The 14,512-nt window shown below is 39.1% G+C and overlaps 1 protein-coding gene across 1 annotated transcript; it reads right to left on the bottom strand.

The window, feature by feature from the left end:
* Positions 1 to 1,519: 1,519 nt before the first annotated feature.
* urm1 (ubiquitin related modifier 1) lies at positions 1,520 to 13,017 on the bottom strand. Its single transcript, XM_042394338.1, has 5 exons — positions 12,917 to 13,017; positions 9,626 to 9,696; positions 4,268 to 4,349; positions 2,209 to 2,257; positions 1,520 to 1,622 (listed from the first exon to the last, which is right to left on the bottom strand). Exons 1-5 carry the CDS (start codon positions 12,949 to 12,951, stop codon positions 1,554 to 1,556), a joined length of 306 nt encoding a protein of 101 aa, XP_042250272.1. The 5' UTR covers positions 12,952 to 13,017; the 3' UTR covers positions 1,520 to 1,553.
* Positions 13,018 to 14,512: the final 1,495 nt, after the last annotated feature.

The raw sequence follows: 14,512 nt of genomic DNA on the forward strand, positions 1-14,512 counted from the left end.
GAAGAGACATTTTAATAACAGTTTATAGAATATAAACTTTCGAAACCCTTGGTGCTCTTAATATTCGGTCCAAATGATTAGAAACGAGGCTACATTTAACAGGACAGTATGCAAAAAGAAAGTTAAAGTCTCTGTCTCAGTGTCGTAGGCCTGCACTTGCAGACATAGTGCTACATTTTCTCCTCTAAACCCCTCGCAGCCTCATTAGCATTTCCTTTCTACCAACCATTATCGGCCGGTTTCCCGTTGCAAATCGGACTCTACAACCGAGAAAAGGTTTTAGGTCGCCCCGAGCGTTCAGGGGAGGGCAGCCCGGAGGCTAGACCTCGACCTCCCGCAGTGGTCCTGTAGTTCACCCCCTCATCTCACCCCCCACTTCCCCCCCAAACACACACACACACACACACACACTCACTCACACACTCACTCCACCCCCCTCTTATGAATATTCCAGTTGAGCGGGGTTAGGATGGTAAAATCTCCTTCAAGTGATGGATCCTTGCAGACAAAATTGGGTTTTATGGTGACATGTTGAGATAGATCCGGTACTTTGTGAAATACACAAAGCCACAATGTAAATTTGGAATTTGTGAAACAAAATTTATTTTGGGGGGGGAAAAAAATCAAAACATTGGCGAAACTTAACATTTAGCAGCAGAAACACACAAAAATATTTATTGCAAATAAAAATACTGTTTGTAAATGAAAGAAAAGGGTACAAGAGAATAGATTTTTCTTTAATTACACAACTGTTTATGACTGAAAATAGCCACTTATAAAAAGATAGGGAATAAACATTGTTGAAATATTTTTGAAAAAGATATTTTTTCGAATTAAGAGTGTAATAGCAGAAATTATAATTGTGTACAGAAACTACTTTTAAAAAGATTTTTTTTTTTTTAAATCAGGCACTCAATTAAAAAAAACAACTTTTCATCTCATCCCCTATTGTGGGGGAAAACATGATAAGCAATTAGAAGAATAAAAAAAAACATTTTATGAAACATTTGGGCCATTTAGGACCATTAAAAAAAAAGAAAAGATCCTTGTGGTGCTCTTAAGATGACAGTTTCATTATTTTCTTTTATATTCTAGTGAGCTGGAGGTCGTTTTGGACCTCAAGATAAGGTCACACTGTTCTTTACAGCCATGCTGGAAGTGAGGTTGCAGGGAGATGAGGGTTTACACACTGACTGTAGGTTTTTACAGTCACAACTGTGAGCTGACCAGTACTACCAAGGCTTCATACGATTGTCCCTTGGACCTGTCCGGTTTAAAAAAAAAAAAAAAAAAAAAAAAAGTTGGTATTTACGCCAACGTCAGAAGAATTCCTGTCTCACAGGTTCCACATATTTCTTAGCAACCATCTCTGAATTCCCACTTTATTCCTGCACCAACATCAATCACCTCAGCTGTCACAGTGCAGGTTGATGGACCCACAGCATCCAATGGGGTGATGTTTTGTTGAGATGTGAAAGAGTGAGGAGTGCAGAGGATGTGGAGAAAAAGGCTGAGTCTGTTTTACAGAGATGTCAAAAATATGTTTGTATTTTCTATCCTCCATGAAGAGTAGAAATAAACACAACATTGTCTTGGTCTTGTAGTTGGTATTCCAGCTCCCCCTGAGGACAAGAACACACACAAAATATTCAACATTTCTCCCATTAAATCAAAGGAAAAAATATGTGTTTACCAATACAAATATGTGTATTACTCCCGTGTTCCCGTCGGGGGTCCGATCAATGACAAACTTTTCATTTCATTTACATGCTGTGATTGAATCAGCTGATTCAAATTGAAGCGTTCAGACTGTGTGTGCATGTAAAGATGTGTACAGATATGAGACCCCTGAGGACAAACTTGTTTTGCAGCTGCCTCCACATTATATGAAACATTAACCGAGTGAGAAAATGAACATGAATGTGCAGGTTAACATCCTAACCTTCACACTCACACAAAACACTCTTCCTCTTTCTTCATTTAAATGTTCACAGAAGCATTTTATGAGAATGTTTGTGTGCAGTATGTAGACAAACTCTGCTGTATGCATGATCTCATCATTTAACACTGAAAACAGACAACACAGGTTAGAAGAGCTAAAAATAAAAAAAATTATGCATGTTTCTACACACACACACACACACACACACACACACACACTCTCTCTCTCTACACCATCTGACACTGAACATGGCTCCCACAGCTCACCATTAGCTCCCAGTCTGCATCATTGATAAGCACCAAAATCCCAGGTCTCCTGTGGGAAAAACACACCGTTTTCAGTGACAAACACATTTTCTGAAGGTAACACAGATGTGAACATACACAGACATGCATGAAAAAGATACAAAAACGCCTCTACACATCACACATACAAACACATTTTATATAGATTAAGGAAAAAAAAAGCAATCTGCATCCAGTATCCAGTAATAAAACATATATAAAAAAAACAAGTGTAAACATTTGTTCAAGTTGCAGTGAAATATGAATACTAAGTGAGTTAAAGAAGTGCTGCAATTTTTTTTTTACATAAGAGAAATAGGAAAACTAAATCTCAATTTTGTGCTTGAGATTTTTACTTTTTATTTTTTTCGACAAATGTCAATTAAACCATACATATACATAAAAAATTACTAACTTAATTCCTACTAATTATTACTAATGTCAGGGTGCTCTTTCACTTCTTGGGGTGGTGGATTGGGACACAGGGGTAATTAATGTAGTGATGAAAATACACCTGAAAGTCACTAGAAAAAAAAAAAAGATTTTTTAACTGAAATCTTTGGTCAAATAATATATTTCTTAATATTTACAGAAAAATTTAGTTGAGAGAAATTTAAAATTAAATCCTGCAATTACATTTTCATAATGTAAATGTAACAATATACATGAATAATAATAATAATAAAACTACTACAAGATTACATTTGAGAAGATACACTTGCATATTCTTATCTAGCAGTGTAAAGTGACTGCATGTGTGTGTTATGTTCATGTTACAGCCCATACTGGATCATAAACAAGGGCTTAGGAGTTATTGCTACTAATGTTATGTGCATTTAAACTGCTAATATGTAGCACTACCAATCACAATTCTCAAACTGTTTTCTGGCTAACAAAGACTGGAAGTAAGGAGGATATTCTAATATGAGACATAAGTGGCTGGTGTAAAAGAGTAGAGAGTTTGCCGGTAAAAACAAACTGTCACTGGAAATTAATGGGCGCCCAAAAACAAAATACGTACAAGCTTTTTTAAAAAAAAAAAAAAAAAAAAGCCCACCACCCTTCAAAAGAGCATAATGGGGATAATGGGGGAGGGTAACAACAGGCACCTATAGGTGGAGGCTTCTTAACAGATGTTTGTGTGTTTTTTTCTGAAAGCTACAGAGCAATTTAGGTAATGCGGATGACGAGATAAGGGCACGTCCCAAACAGATAGACGTCTCGTACTGTTCGAATGAGCTTCTATCCACCTTGTAGATGCAATGACGTCAATGAGAAAGGGCAACGTGAGAGGAACCTGTGCGTGCAAACATGCGCCTGCACACAGCGTGCATGCACACACACAAAAACCCGCGCTGTGTTAAGAAACGAACAAAAGAATACAAAAAAAAAAGGGGCAAAGCTCGTAAACTAATCGCACGCAGTGACCTTAGATCTTTTCAAGAGATTATGACAAAACACCTTGATGATCGTTTGCTCAACAAAAAAAAAACAAAAAAAAAAAAAAGCAGCCGACATAAAGTACACACAATCACACGCATCTAATCTATAAGGTTTATAGGTAGCCCAGCTTTTTCTCCATTCATTGGTTGGGTGATGCTATAAATAGTCCTGCACAAAGGCAGCTGTAAAAGTCAGCCAGTCCTATAAGGCTGCTGTGAGCCCTGGACCCACACACACATTTACACATGTGTATACACACACAATTGCACACAGGTAATCATCTTACTGAAACCTATAACCTCGAGGCTAGACTGCTTTTTTTTTCTTTTTTCTCCAGCGTTTCAGCAGTTTTAAACTGCAGGAGAAATGCTTCAGAAAGCTCCTCGACTCACAGTCTACTTCAGTTTCATTCTCACATTTTCAACATATTGAAAGCTGCTCTTATTGAGGATTTTTTATATGTCACATCTGGCGTTTATGTTTTTTTTTGTACAGTGTATTTGCAGTGTGATATATAACATATCCTTCAAGGTTATATATTTTTGCACATAGATCAAGTGTGTGTCAAGTGCGCGCACACACACACACGCACACTCACACGGACTCTCCCTGGACAAAGAGCTCAGGCCGTTCCTTCAGCAGGTTCTGTTGGATCCAGACCAGCAGCTGCTTCATGTCCCCTAGAAAACACACACACACACACACACACAGGCAGACAACAGAGGTCACAGGTCAGGGGTGAAGGGTCAAGGTGCACCGTTCCAGCCCCCTTGGTCGATATGACGCGACAGAAGCACCAGGCGGGACAAGGCTGTGTTATATGTGTGTGTGTGTGTCTGTGTGCATGTATATGTATGAGTTTATGTGTGTGTGTGTTGGGTTTGGGGGGTGGTGGAGGGGGGAGACGACAGTGCAAAAGGGGGGGAGGGTTGGCTGATGTCAATGGCCAAGAGCGACTTTGTGCACCTTGGATAGAGAGAAATAAAAGTGTGTATAAATTTAAAGAGACTAAAACAAAAAAAAATGTAGAAAACAGACTGATCTGCAGCTTGACTTGACAATATACAACATTCATCAACCACCGACATGTTTTGAAAAGGAAGAAAAAAAATTGATCCAGACATTTTCAAACAGCATCTACACTTAAAAATATCTATTCTTTTCCCCTTTTCAGCCTCATTCTGGTGATATTTCTCAGTTCGGAGCTAATAAGAAGAGCTGCAAAAAAATCCAATTTCAGAATAATAATTTTCTTTGTTAGAGTCAAACACTAAATGCTTCTCGCCTGAGCTTGAATATCAGCGATGCTTGAATTTTCTATGAGTCTGACCTCTTGAACAATCAGATTGACCTTGTCTCAACAATAGGTTGAGCCTCACTCAGACCGACTGACAGCCACAAAGGCGAAGACAATGAGAGTTTTTAGGATAAATCCCCACTAAACATCTAACAATGAATATATTATAGTTGTGGCTATCATTAACATGAAGATTCAAGGTGGTGTGAGAGCCTTTGAGTGTTTGTGTGTGTGTGTGTGTGTTAGTGCTTGCTGTGCGTGTTTTCTTAAAATGGGGGGAAATAGTGTAATAATATGGACAAAAATACTAATCTAATATTTTTCTTGTGACTATTTCCTGGATGTGCGGCTTGGGTGCGTGATCACAGCTGTCTGCTTAATGTAGCCCAACAACTCACGATGACACTTGAGAGCAGGACTACAATTGCGCGCACACACACACACACACACACACACACTAAGCATCAAAATGAACAGTCTCCATGACCAATTTACACAGGAACGAAAGAGCGGAAGAGATGAGGGATGGAAATGTAAAAAGGAGAGGAGAGAGTAAATAAACAAAGGAGAAGAAGCGCAAATACACTTGAGGAGATCAAGAGGAAACAAGAGCAGCAGCAGCAGCAGCAGCAGCAGCAGCAGCAGCAGATGGAGGAGATACGAGGGGTAAGAGGATGACAGTGAGTCATCTCAAGTCAGGTGTAAGGAGAGCGGTGGAGCCGTAGCAGGTAGGCGTCAAACCGCACAGGGATTGAAGAGTTCAGCTGTATCAAAGGCAGAGCGAATGTCACATTAACACAGTACAACGGGCTGCGGTGTTTACATGAAATACATTCAGGGAAAAAAAATGATGCATGTTGGGGGGAAAAAACACAATGCAGATACATCACATTTTTTTGCTCTTCTATTCTATCGACGATCCCATTTGATTCTGAATGCAGGCTTTGATATATTTTGTATTTCTGTCTAATATGACTAGTGTCTGAAATCTGCTAAATATCTTCCTGTTGTTGTGCTTTAAATAGCAAAAATTGGGTCAACACATTTGACTAAAATGTTTTTTTTAATTTTCTGTGGAAGAATCATCTCCCCAAATTCAAGGTTCAATTTATTCATCCATTAAAAAAAAAAATGAATTTACAGTGCTCCCATCCTAATGGTGACATAAACATGATCACAAAACGTAAAAATATAAAACACTCAGATGATAACGTCAAATAAAATAGAAACTCAAAAAAATACAAGATTTCTCGAGGCACATGCTTGATCACGGTGGCTATAAGGGTAACAGACCGTGTGGATGATATGCGATGTTTAAGGTGTGATGTGTGTGTGTGTGTGTGTGTGAAGCCGGTGTGAACAGTGTTCAGGTTAATTGCAGTGCTTTCGGGCAGCTGAGTAGTTTTCTACGGGTCCAGGCCTCCATTAAAAAAAAAAAAAAAAAGACAAATACCTCCCCTTCCAACACACACACACACACACACACACACACACACACACACACACACACACACACACACATAGTAGGGCAGTGAATATTGACCTGCACCTCTGCGGGGCTAAAAACAGAACTAATCACTACAACAGTCATAACTCCTTCTTTTGTGGTGACTCCTTTCTTTGCTCTCTCTCGGCCTTTGACTATTGGTATTTTTCTCCACCATTACCCCTCATTCGCTCTTTCATCCTCTCATTCATTTACTTTTTCATTTGCTTTCTCTCTCTCTCACACACACACACACACACACTCATTCCTTCATAAAAACCTGCTCTCCTCCCCTCCTTCTCTTTGCCTTTTCTTTTATTTTCCCCTCTCCAAACACACACACACACAAGCAAACATGTTAAAAGTTGCGCATAGAATATAAACCGGTTGCCTTAGCTCAACACACAGGTTAGTAATAATTCAAACTCAATCAACTGAGCTTGCTTTTTAAAAGAAACAAGTCATCAGGTCCTTTTAATAGCTTTCTTGTTAAAAGGTTACACACAGGACTACAAATTTTAATCATCAGTACTCTGAAGCAGGCTGATAGAAATGAACTGTGCTGTATAAAAGATGAGACGCTGTAAAGAAATTAGGAGTTGGAGAGGTGAAAGCGAAGAACAAGGACATGTTGAGACTGAGAGGTGATAAAAGAAAATGAGCGAACAAATGGACGAGAGAGAGGGGGGAAAATGCGTCACAGACTCCTAATGCATCTTGGGATGGCTGCGTTGCGTGGGTGGAAAGGAGACATGGAGGGGAGGGAAAAGGCGCCATTTTGACGCAGATTCAAAACACTTCCCGCTTCTCTTTTGTGCACGCACTTTTTCCCCCCTTTCTTGGCCTTTTGCTTTTCTGTCTTCGTGCGATTATGATGGTCATGTGAAAGAAGGGGGGGGGGGGGTAGCTATCCATCTTTCTGCTGATGTGTGGCGCAAAAACTGTGTGATCCTTAGACCACGGGGGTTTTGTTGTGTGTGTGTGTGTGTGTGTGTGTGTGTGTGTATATGAGGGAGAGTGAGAGTTAGATAGAGAGAAAAAGAGAGAGAGAGAGAGAGAAAGATTGGGGGTGGGGTGTTTCAGTCGAGGGTCATCAATCACTGGTTGGGGTCAAAGAGAAATACGAAGGATTCAGAACCAATTATATCTGCCTTCACTGCCCCCCTATGTACTCTCACTCACACACACACTCTCACACACACACACACACACTCTCACACATACACACACAGTAAGGTGAAATTTGTTCCGAGAAACATTTACAGGATCAGCAAACCTGCCAGGCACACAACCAGTCCAGACTTAAGATCAAAATAAGCAAATGTATCGCGGAAATTTTATGTAAAAATGATCCTGTGATGTCAAAATTATGTGCACTATATGGCGAATATTGGGGTTTTCTATTATCTGTGTCATGCACACATATGAACACACACACACACACACACACACACACACACACACACACACACACACACACACACACACACACACACACACACACACACACACACACACTCTGCTGGTGCAGCAAGGTCATATCTTCCTGACATTCCCTGTTCTGGTCAACTTTTGTCTTTTTGTTGTCGTGGTAACATCAGCGCCGTGGTTGAACACCCTTTGTTTAGTCAAATTCCAAAGACACATATTTCTCTCTCATTGTCTCTCTCCGTAAAACACACACCCCATTATTTTAACCTCTTGGAAACAGATTTCACACAACTTTTACTCTTCTAAAAATGCCTCCTCTTTTTTTTTTCTCTAAATGACCCGGGTCCTGAGCTGGGTTGTGGGGAATAAAATCCGCTGCGGGCAGGTTTCTCCTCGGCTCTGCCAAACTGAATCCCTCTGTCGAAATCAAATCGAATCAGTTTGGATCCTGAGGTGAAAAAGTTTTTATGAACTGAAAATTGAGTATGTGCTTACCAAGTCGGATGAAACTATCCTAGATAAAAAAATAACTGAGAGCTCTGTTACCCCGAGCGCTCTCTTGCAACCCCCAGAGGTGACATAAACTTCCCCTTTACACTCTTTAATTTCATCATTGCTTTATGGAGCAGTACATGTATTTCCATAAAATACTGTTGTAGCAGTGTTATAACCACTAAAATACATACAGTTGATACAACCCTAAAGCAAAAATAAGGTATATTACAAGCCACAGATTGCACGCTCCCTCCTCAAATCCTACTGCGACCATATCATTAATATTTCATCTCCAGAAGTCCAATAAAGCTACTGTGTGTGGCCATTATGATCTAAAAAATATCCTTTGCACTATTACAATGATTTTGATATAAAGACTGATACAATATTTATGGCTTTTTGTGATGTAAGATCACTGCTAATCGTTTCCAAACTATTCTGTAGGTAATTAAACACACAAGTTCTTGCAGCCAAAAACCTCAGTGACAGGTGTGTATGATCAAAAACCAAAGAATCTTGCACACTGTTGATGAAACTGAATTCAATGAACAGCAAAAATGTTGTTAATAAAGTGAGTGTAACTGATTGACAGTGTGCAGAATTCTTTGGTTTCTCCCAAAAAAAACAGAACATTCTTTATTGACAGTACCAGTCAAAGGTTTAGACACCCAGTCCCTGCATATGCATATTTCAATGCATTTATAATTTAATTTCAGTACGTTACGACAGTCAACTTCAAAAGGCTGCAAACCTAATCTGTAGTATGTCATAAATTCTCAGAAACTCATATCTGGTTTTATTTGTGTCCATTTTTAAATATCATCGCATGGCAACGCAATTAAAACATGGATATATTTGAAAAGTCTGCAGAGATGCTGCATTCATGTGCAGGTGGATAGAGGATGGTTTAATCACACTGCAGTAACAAGTAGTTAGAAAATCAAAACGTGAAGATAAATAACATGCAAATATGGATATTGTGATCACCATGTAAGTACACATTTGTAATAAATAAACTAAAGCTTGCAGAAACACTGGAATGGTCCTTTAATTATAAACAAAACACGCATAAGGAACTTTTCTCATCCACGGGCTTCCTGTCACCACATGTGTCTTACACAGTGAACCAAATATTTACTTTAAAAACAGAAAATCTTGAGAACATCACTGTTTCATTTAGATGGACCACTGGAATGCATTAAGGCTCTAATTATGACACAGACAGACAGGTGACAGGTGATACTCACAAGGTTCGGCCTGGCTTGGAAGAGTGACATGATGTTCCTTCACGCCATTAAAAAGCAGCTCTGCTCCTCCTCTGGACAAAACAAGAGTGAAACAGATACATAAATTGTGTGTTTTTGTGGCATTTAGTCAGTTGTCAGGGTTCATAATGAGTCCGTCAGTAACACCGGTGGTCCACTATGCCAGTCTAATTAACTTCTTCAAAAAGAAAATACACCTCAAATGTTATAAAAACAGTTGACAGACACATTGTGGTATTTTTTTAACACAATACAGGAAGAGCTAGTTGCTGTTTAACACACACATTAATAACTCCCATAAGGAGCATCAAGATGACAAAAGTAAAATCAGAAATCAAGCTTGAATTCTTATCTCCATCATCAAGAGAAAAACACCTTTAGAGATATATCAACACTTAAACAACACACATAAATGTCAGTGATCTAAACAGATGCCAGGATTTAATACATAAAACCTATTTACCCTAGTTTTCATTATTCTAAGCTTGTGGCGGTTTGTCCAGACAGAGAGAAAGGTTTTCTGTATTATTTGTGCATCACGGAGGAAACTGTGGGTCTCGGAAGAAATCGTTAAAACATACGGGCAGGAGGTTCAGGCTGACAGATACTCAGGAGACCAATAGAGGACTTTGCAAGACGACTGCTGCACCACACGACTCTCAAGTCTCAAGTCTGACCACTATAATGACACTAGTGACACAGTGTCTGAACATTTTCCATCTGAATCTGTTTTAACGGTGTTAGCTGAGACAAAGTCCTTTCGGTGCTGAGGCCTTATAATTAAATACTCTAGCAGTAGAGCTGAGGTTAGGCAACATGACAACATATACCATCAGAGAGATTTTGCCATACATTTATACTGTATCAGCTATCTCTTTTATATCACTGCTTGTATTAAGTCATTGTGAGCAATGTTGTAAATCACTGAGCAGGGAAGCTTTCTGACAATATTGGATTTTTATAGCAATGTGATGACGTACTTTCATTTGTCAGTTTTTTTCATTTTCTAGATCAGCCAAAAACTGACATTCCTGTCTGGTTATGTTATTCATTCATAATATTGCAGTTTATTTTCAAGAAAATGGTGTATATTACCATGTATATAGATATTGTGATATAAAATTACATATACCATGATAGAGGATTTTTTGCATATCGCCCACTCATATGTGTGGCTCTCTATTCCTGTCTTTTTTTGTGGTTCAGGGATTTTACCAAATCAAAACTAGAAACTTTAAGTCTCAAGTCAAGTAAAGTCTTTATGGAAAGTAGTATCAAGTAAGTCAATTCTTACAGCGGACAAGGCAAAGTCAAGTCTCAAGTCTTCATTTTTGTGATACAGCATGTTTTACCAGACAGACTTGTCACCTCTAGATGAGCTGCAGGAGGAACCAGGAGAGGTGATCGGTCCTACAAACTGTGCTACTGAGATGAATGGTCTCTGTGCATGTCATGGTCCGAAATAATCCCACTTTAAATGTTTTACAGGCTTCAAAGTGCAGCTTGGATATACTGAGATGTTAAAAGTCAAGTCAGTCAGCTGCCAGCACTGTTCATTGTTGTTATGTTATACATCGTTTCTGTGTAATGTTATGAGTTAATGAGTGTTTTCTCTCCTCTCATTCTCTCTTCATAAAAAATGTTAAGTCAACATCCAATCTCTCTCAGATTAGAGACAAGTAGCGACTACATCATGATGGACATGTCATATCAACAATCTTAAAACTGGCCAGCACCTTGCCCCATCTGTTTATTTTCCTTCCATTTTTCATTTATTTGACTCAAGACCATAATCATATGGTATGGAGCACAAACAGGACATACAATAATAGTAAAACGATAGCGCACAGCACAGCTAAAGTACAACAAATGTTACCTAACCAAAGACAAGACATTCTTTAAAAGGCCCCTATTTCACAAATTACTTCTGGTTTATCTGATTCTAATATCAAAATTAATAATAGATGGGCGGTTTGAATAATGTTCTGACAATCACCTTCCTCTACAATTCATTATGCTTGCATTCTTACATTGTAACAAAATTCATTGTTTCCATCTTTATTTAAGTGACCTCAGCACTGCGTGTGATTCAGTCACGTAGCGCTCCCTTCGAAAAACGTAGAGGAGAAATAAAAACGTAATTTTTCTCAAGTTATACAGCCGCGGGTTACAGCTTCAAATACATTTTCGTAATCCCACAGATGTTTACTGTCTGTCTGGAATAATAAAAATGTTTGCCAGGGGCGAAAACAACATTTAAATCCAACATTTCCGCCCTGCTCCCCCTCTTCGCTGCTTTAGCTACGGTGTTTCAATTTAAGGAGTGACCGTGTTAACCGGTGACTTCCGGCCGAATGCGTCCGTGGTTGTCGTGGTGACGGCAGCTGTGGAAAACACGAACAGACCACGTAGGTGTCCTCCTCAAAGCCTTAAAATTCTCTTCAATTGAACGTTCAATACAATATATATCCGTCTGGTCCTTTTTGTCTTACAACAAGAAGCGTTCACATTTCATAAAGTTACTTTTAATGTGGAGAAAATATAAATTAGCAGAACAGCTAGCGTCTTATGATGAATTTCACACTTATACAGGTTAATTGGTTGAATGTGGGCCACTTTCCGATCGAGGATAATGGTAGAAAATCAGCTGCCCTGCCAATTTATAGGCTACGGTTTGTTTCCACATACTAAGAAACTTTACGAGAGGTGAATGCGTTTAGCTGAACATAACTTATCTTACGTAAACTGTTAGCGTAGATAACAAACACAGATGAGTATGTATTTAAAACTGATTTAAGTAAAATGGAAGGCTGTTCTGTTCGTTTTTTCCGACTGCTGTTGTCAATACGAGCAACCACGACGCTTTCTGCTGAGAGTCACCAGTTAATACGGTCACTTGTTAAACCGTAACACCAGTCGAGGCTCAGTCTGTATAAATGTTGGATAAAAACGCTGGTCTGGACCCGGGAAGAAATTTAATAATTCCAGGCAGACAGTACACATGTGTGCAATCATGAAAACAAACTAAATTCGATTATAAGGTTAAAAAAAACAACGTTTGTTTACCCCCAAATGTTGAACTGCGCACTGACTAATGCCACTGAGGTCTGGTTACACTGTCAGTTATACTGATTAGAGGTCTGGTTTAACTAAACGAAGGCTAAAGGTACAAAAATAACCTGCTACAGCGGTCATGTAACGTATTGCTTCCACATAACTACCGCCAGGACACGTAAACAGGTACAATAAACTATCAGCTTTAAATTCGCCTACCCAAACTCCAGATGAATCGCTACAGATGCTGCCATATTGTCAGCACGTGCAGGAAGTAGTAGGGTAGAGAACGGGAAGTGACGTAGTTAGACGCGATCATCTCTTTTTTTCTACTCGGTGAAGAGGAGCAAGAAGAGGTTTTATACCTGTAAAACTGAAAGATACATCTGTTCTTAAAAATAAAATAAAATAAAATAAAAAATAATTAATAAGTAATGATAATAATAATAATAACAATAATAATGTTCTGTACTGTTATTTTTTTGTAAAGTTTGGTTTAACAGTTACATCACTTTTACTATATGTATAATACTTTATATTGAGATGTTTTTTCTCAGTGATGCTAAGGAGCTTTTTTAGGGGGGATTCACCTGATGAGTCAAATTTTCCTCACATATTAAAATTTTTAATAGATAAATTATGTGTTTTATTTATTTTTTTTTTTCCCAGAATTTTACTACATGTTTTTGAACTTGAACATGTAGCCCAAGCATTTTTGGACCTCTGACCTCTGGAGGTCTGCTCTACAAACAATATTTAGTTGTGCTTCTGTGAACTTCAGGGGTCAGTATTATAAATGAAAACTAGAATTTTGCAATCTGTCCTTTATCCCTGTTTTTGAATTGTAGGGACATGGACAGAATTATAATTTTAAAGACAGAATTTAATTTTTTTTTTTCCTGTTTTGACCAAGTACCACATTCTTATGGAACTCTTGGACTTTTGGTGTAAATGGTAAAATTACCTGATGCCCTTAAAAGTCAAAATCTGCCTTATGATGGTGCCCCATTTATAACTGGACTAGTTTATAGCAGTGGTTCTCAAAGTGGGGTCCGGAGACCCACAAGGCTCCTTGAGGGGGTTCCAGAGGGTCCCCAGCAAAAAGGGGAATCATTTATTTTTACTATAATTCCATCCATAAGTAACACAATGACAAAATGTGTGACTATTTTGGTCATGGGTTTTATACACTTTCTGTAATAAAACATCTAAAAGCAAAAATCTTATCAGATGGGGGTCTGTGGTCTAATTTGATGTGAAAAAGTTTGAGAACTACTGGATTATAGCACTCTCTCTCACACTCTACTCTGCCTGTGCATGTTTGCATATTTGCATTGTGTATGTCAATATGGAAGTGTGCAGAGGCATGACGTGAGTGTGTGAATGCACATCTGTCTCTCCCTGTCCCTCTCTCCCTCCTCACATACATCCTCAATCACTCTGGTGACAGTTCCGGTCCCAGTATACAGGGCCGGGAAGATGAGGTGGGGGTGGAAAGGGGTCGGTCAGAGGTTTGAATTGCAAATACGCTGCCTTCTGTTGGCGTCCAAGCCTTAGCAGGCCCTTCCCTTCTTCATTCATGTGTTAATGAGGAGTCAGTGCAGGGGCAGATAGACAGATCGACCAGGGGCCTTGCGGGGGTGAGGGAAGTGTGAGGCGTGGGTAAGGAGGCAGGCGGGAAAACGAGGGAGTCCCGTGATGGTGTGGGCATCAGTGGAAGTTTCAAAAAATAATGAAGACATGATGAGCACCGTTAGTGGTTGCAGCCTCTCATTCCAGCTGGGATGAGATGATTCCTAACAAATGAAAACAGGC

Source organism: Thunnus maccoyii, chromosome 19 (genome assembly GCF_910596095.1).
Source record: "Thunnus maccoyii chromosome 19, fThuMac1.1, whole genome shotgun sequence".
Taxonomy (NCBI): Eukaryota; Metazoa; Chordata; class Actinopteri; order Scombriformes; family Scombridae; genus Thunnus; species Thunnus maccoyii.

What these genes read in the sequence shown, in the direction of transcription:
- urm1 (XM_042394338.1), bottom strand. Translation starts at nt 12,951, where the DNA reads ATGGCAGCATCTGTAGCGATTCATCTGGAGTTTGG. An exon ending in TTTGTCCAGGGAGAGTCCGT is followed by an intron (nt 2,258 to 4,267) that starts GTGAGTGTGCGT and finishes TTTTTCCCACAG; the next exon opens with GAGACCTGGGATTTTGGTGC. An exon ending in ATGCAGACTGGGAGCTAATG is followed by an intron (nt 1,623 to 2,208) that starts GTGAGCTGTGGG and finishes TCTTGTCCTCAG; the next exon opens with GGGGAGCTGGAATACCAACT.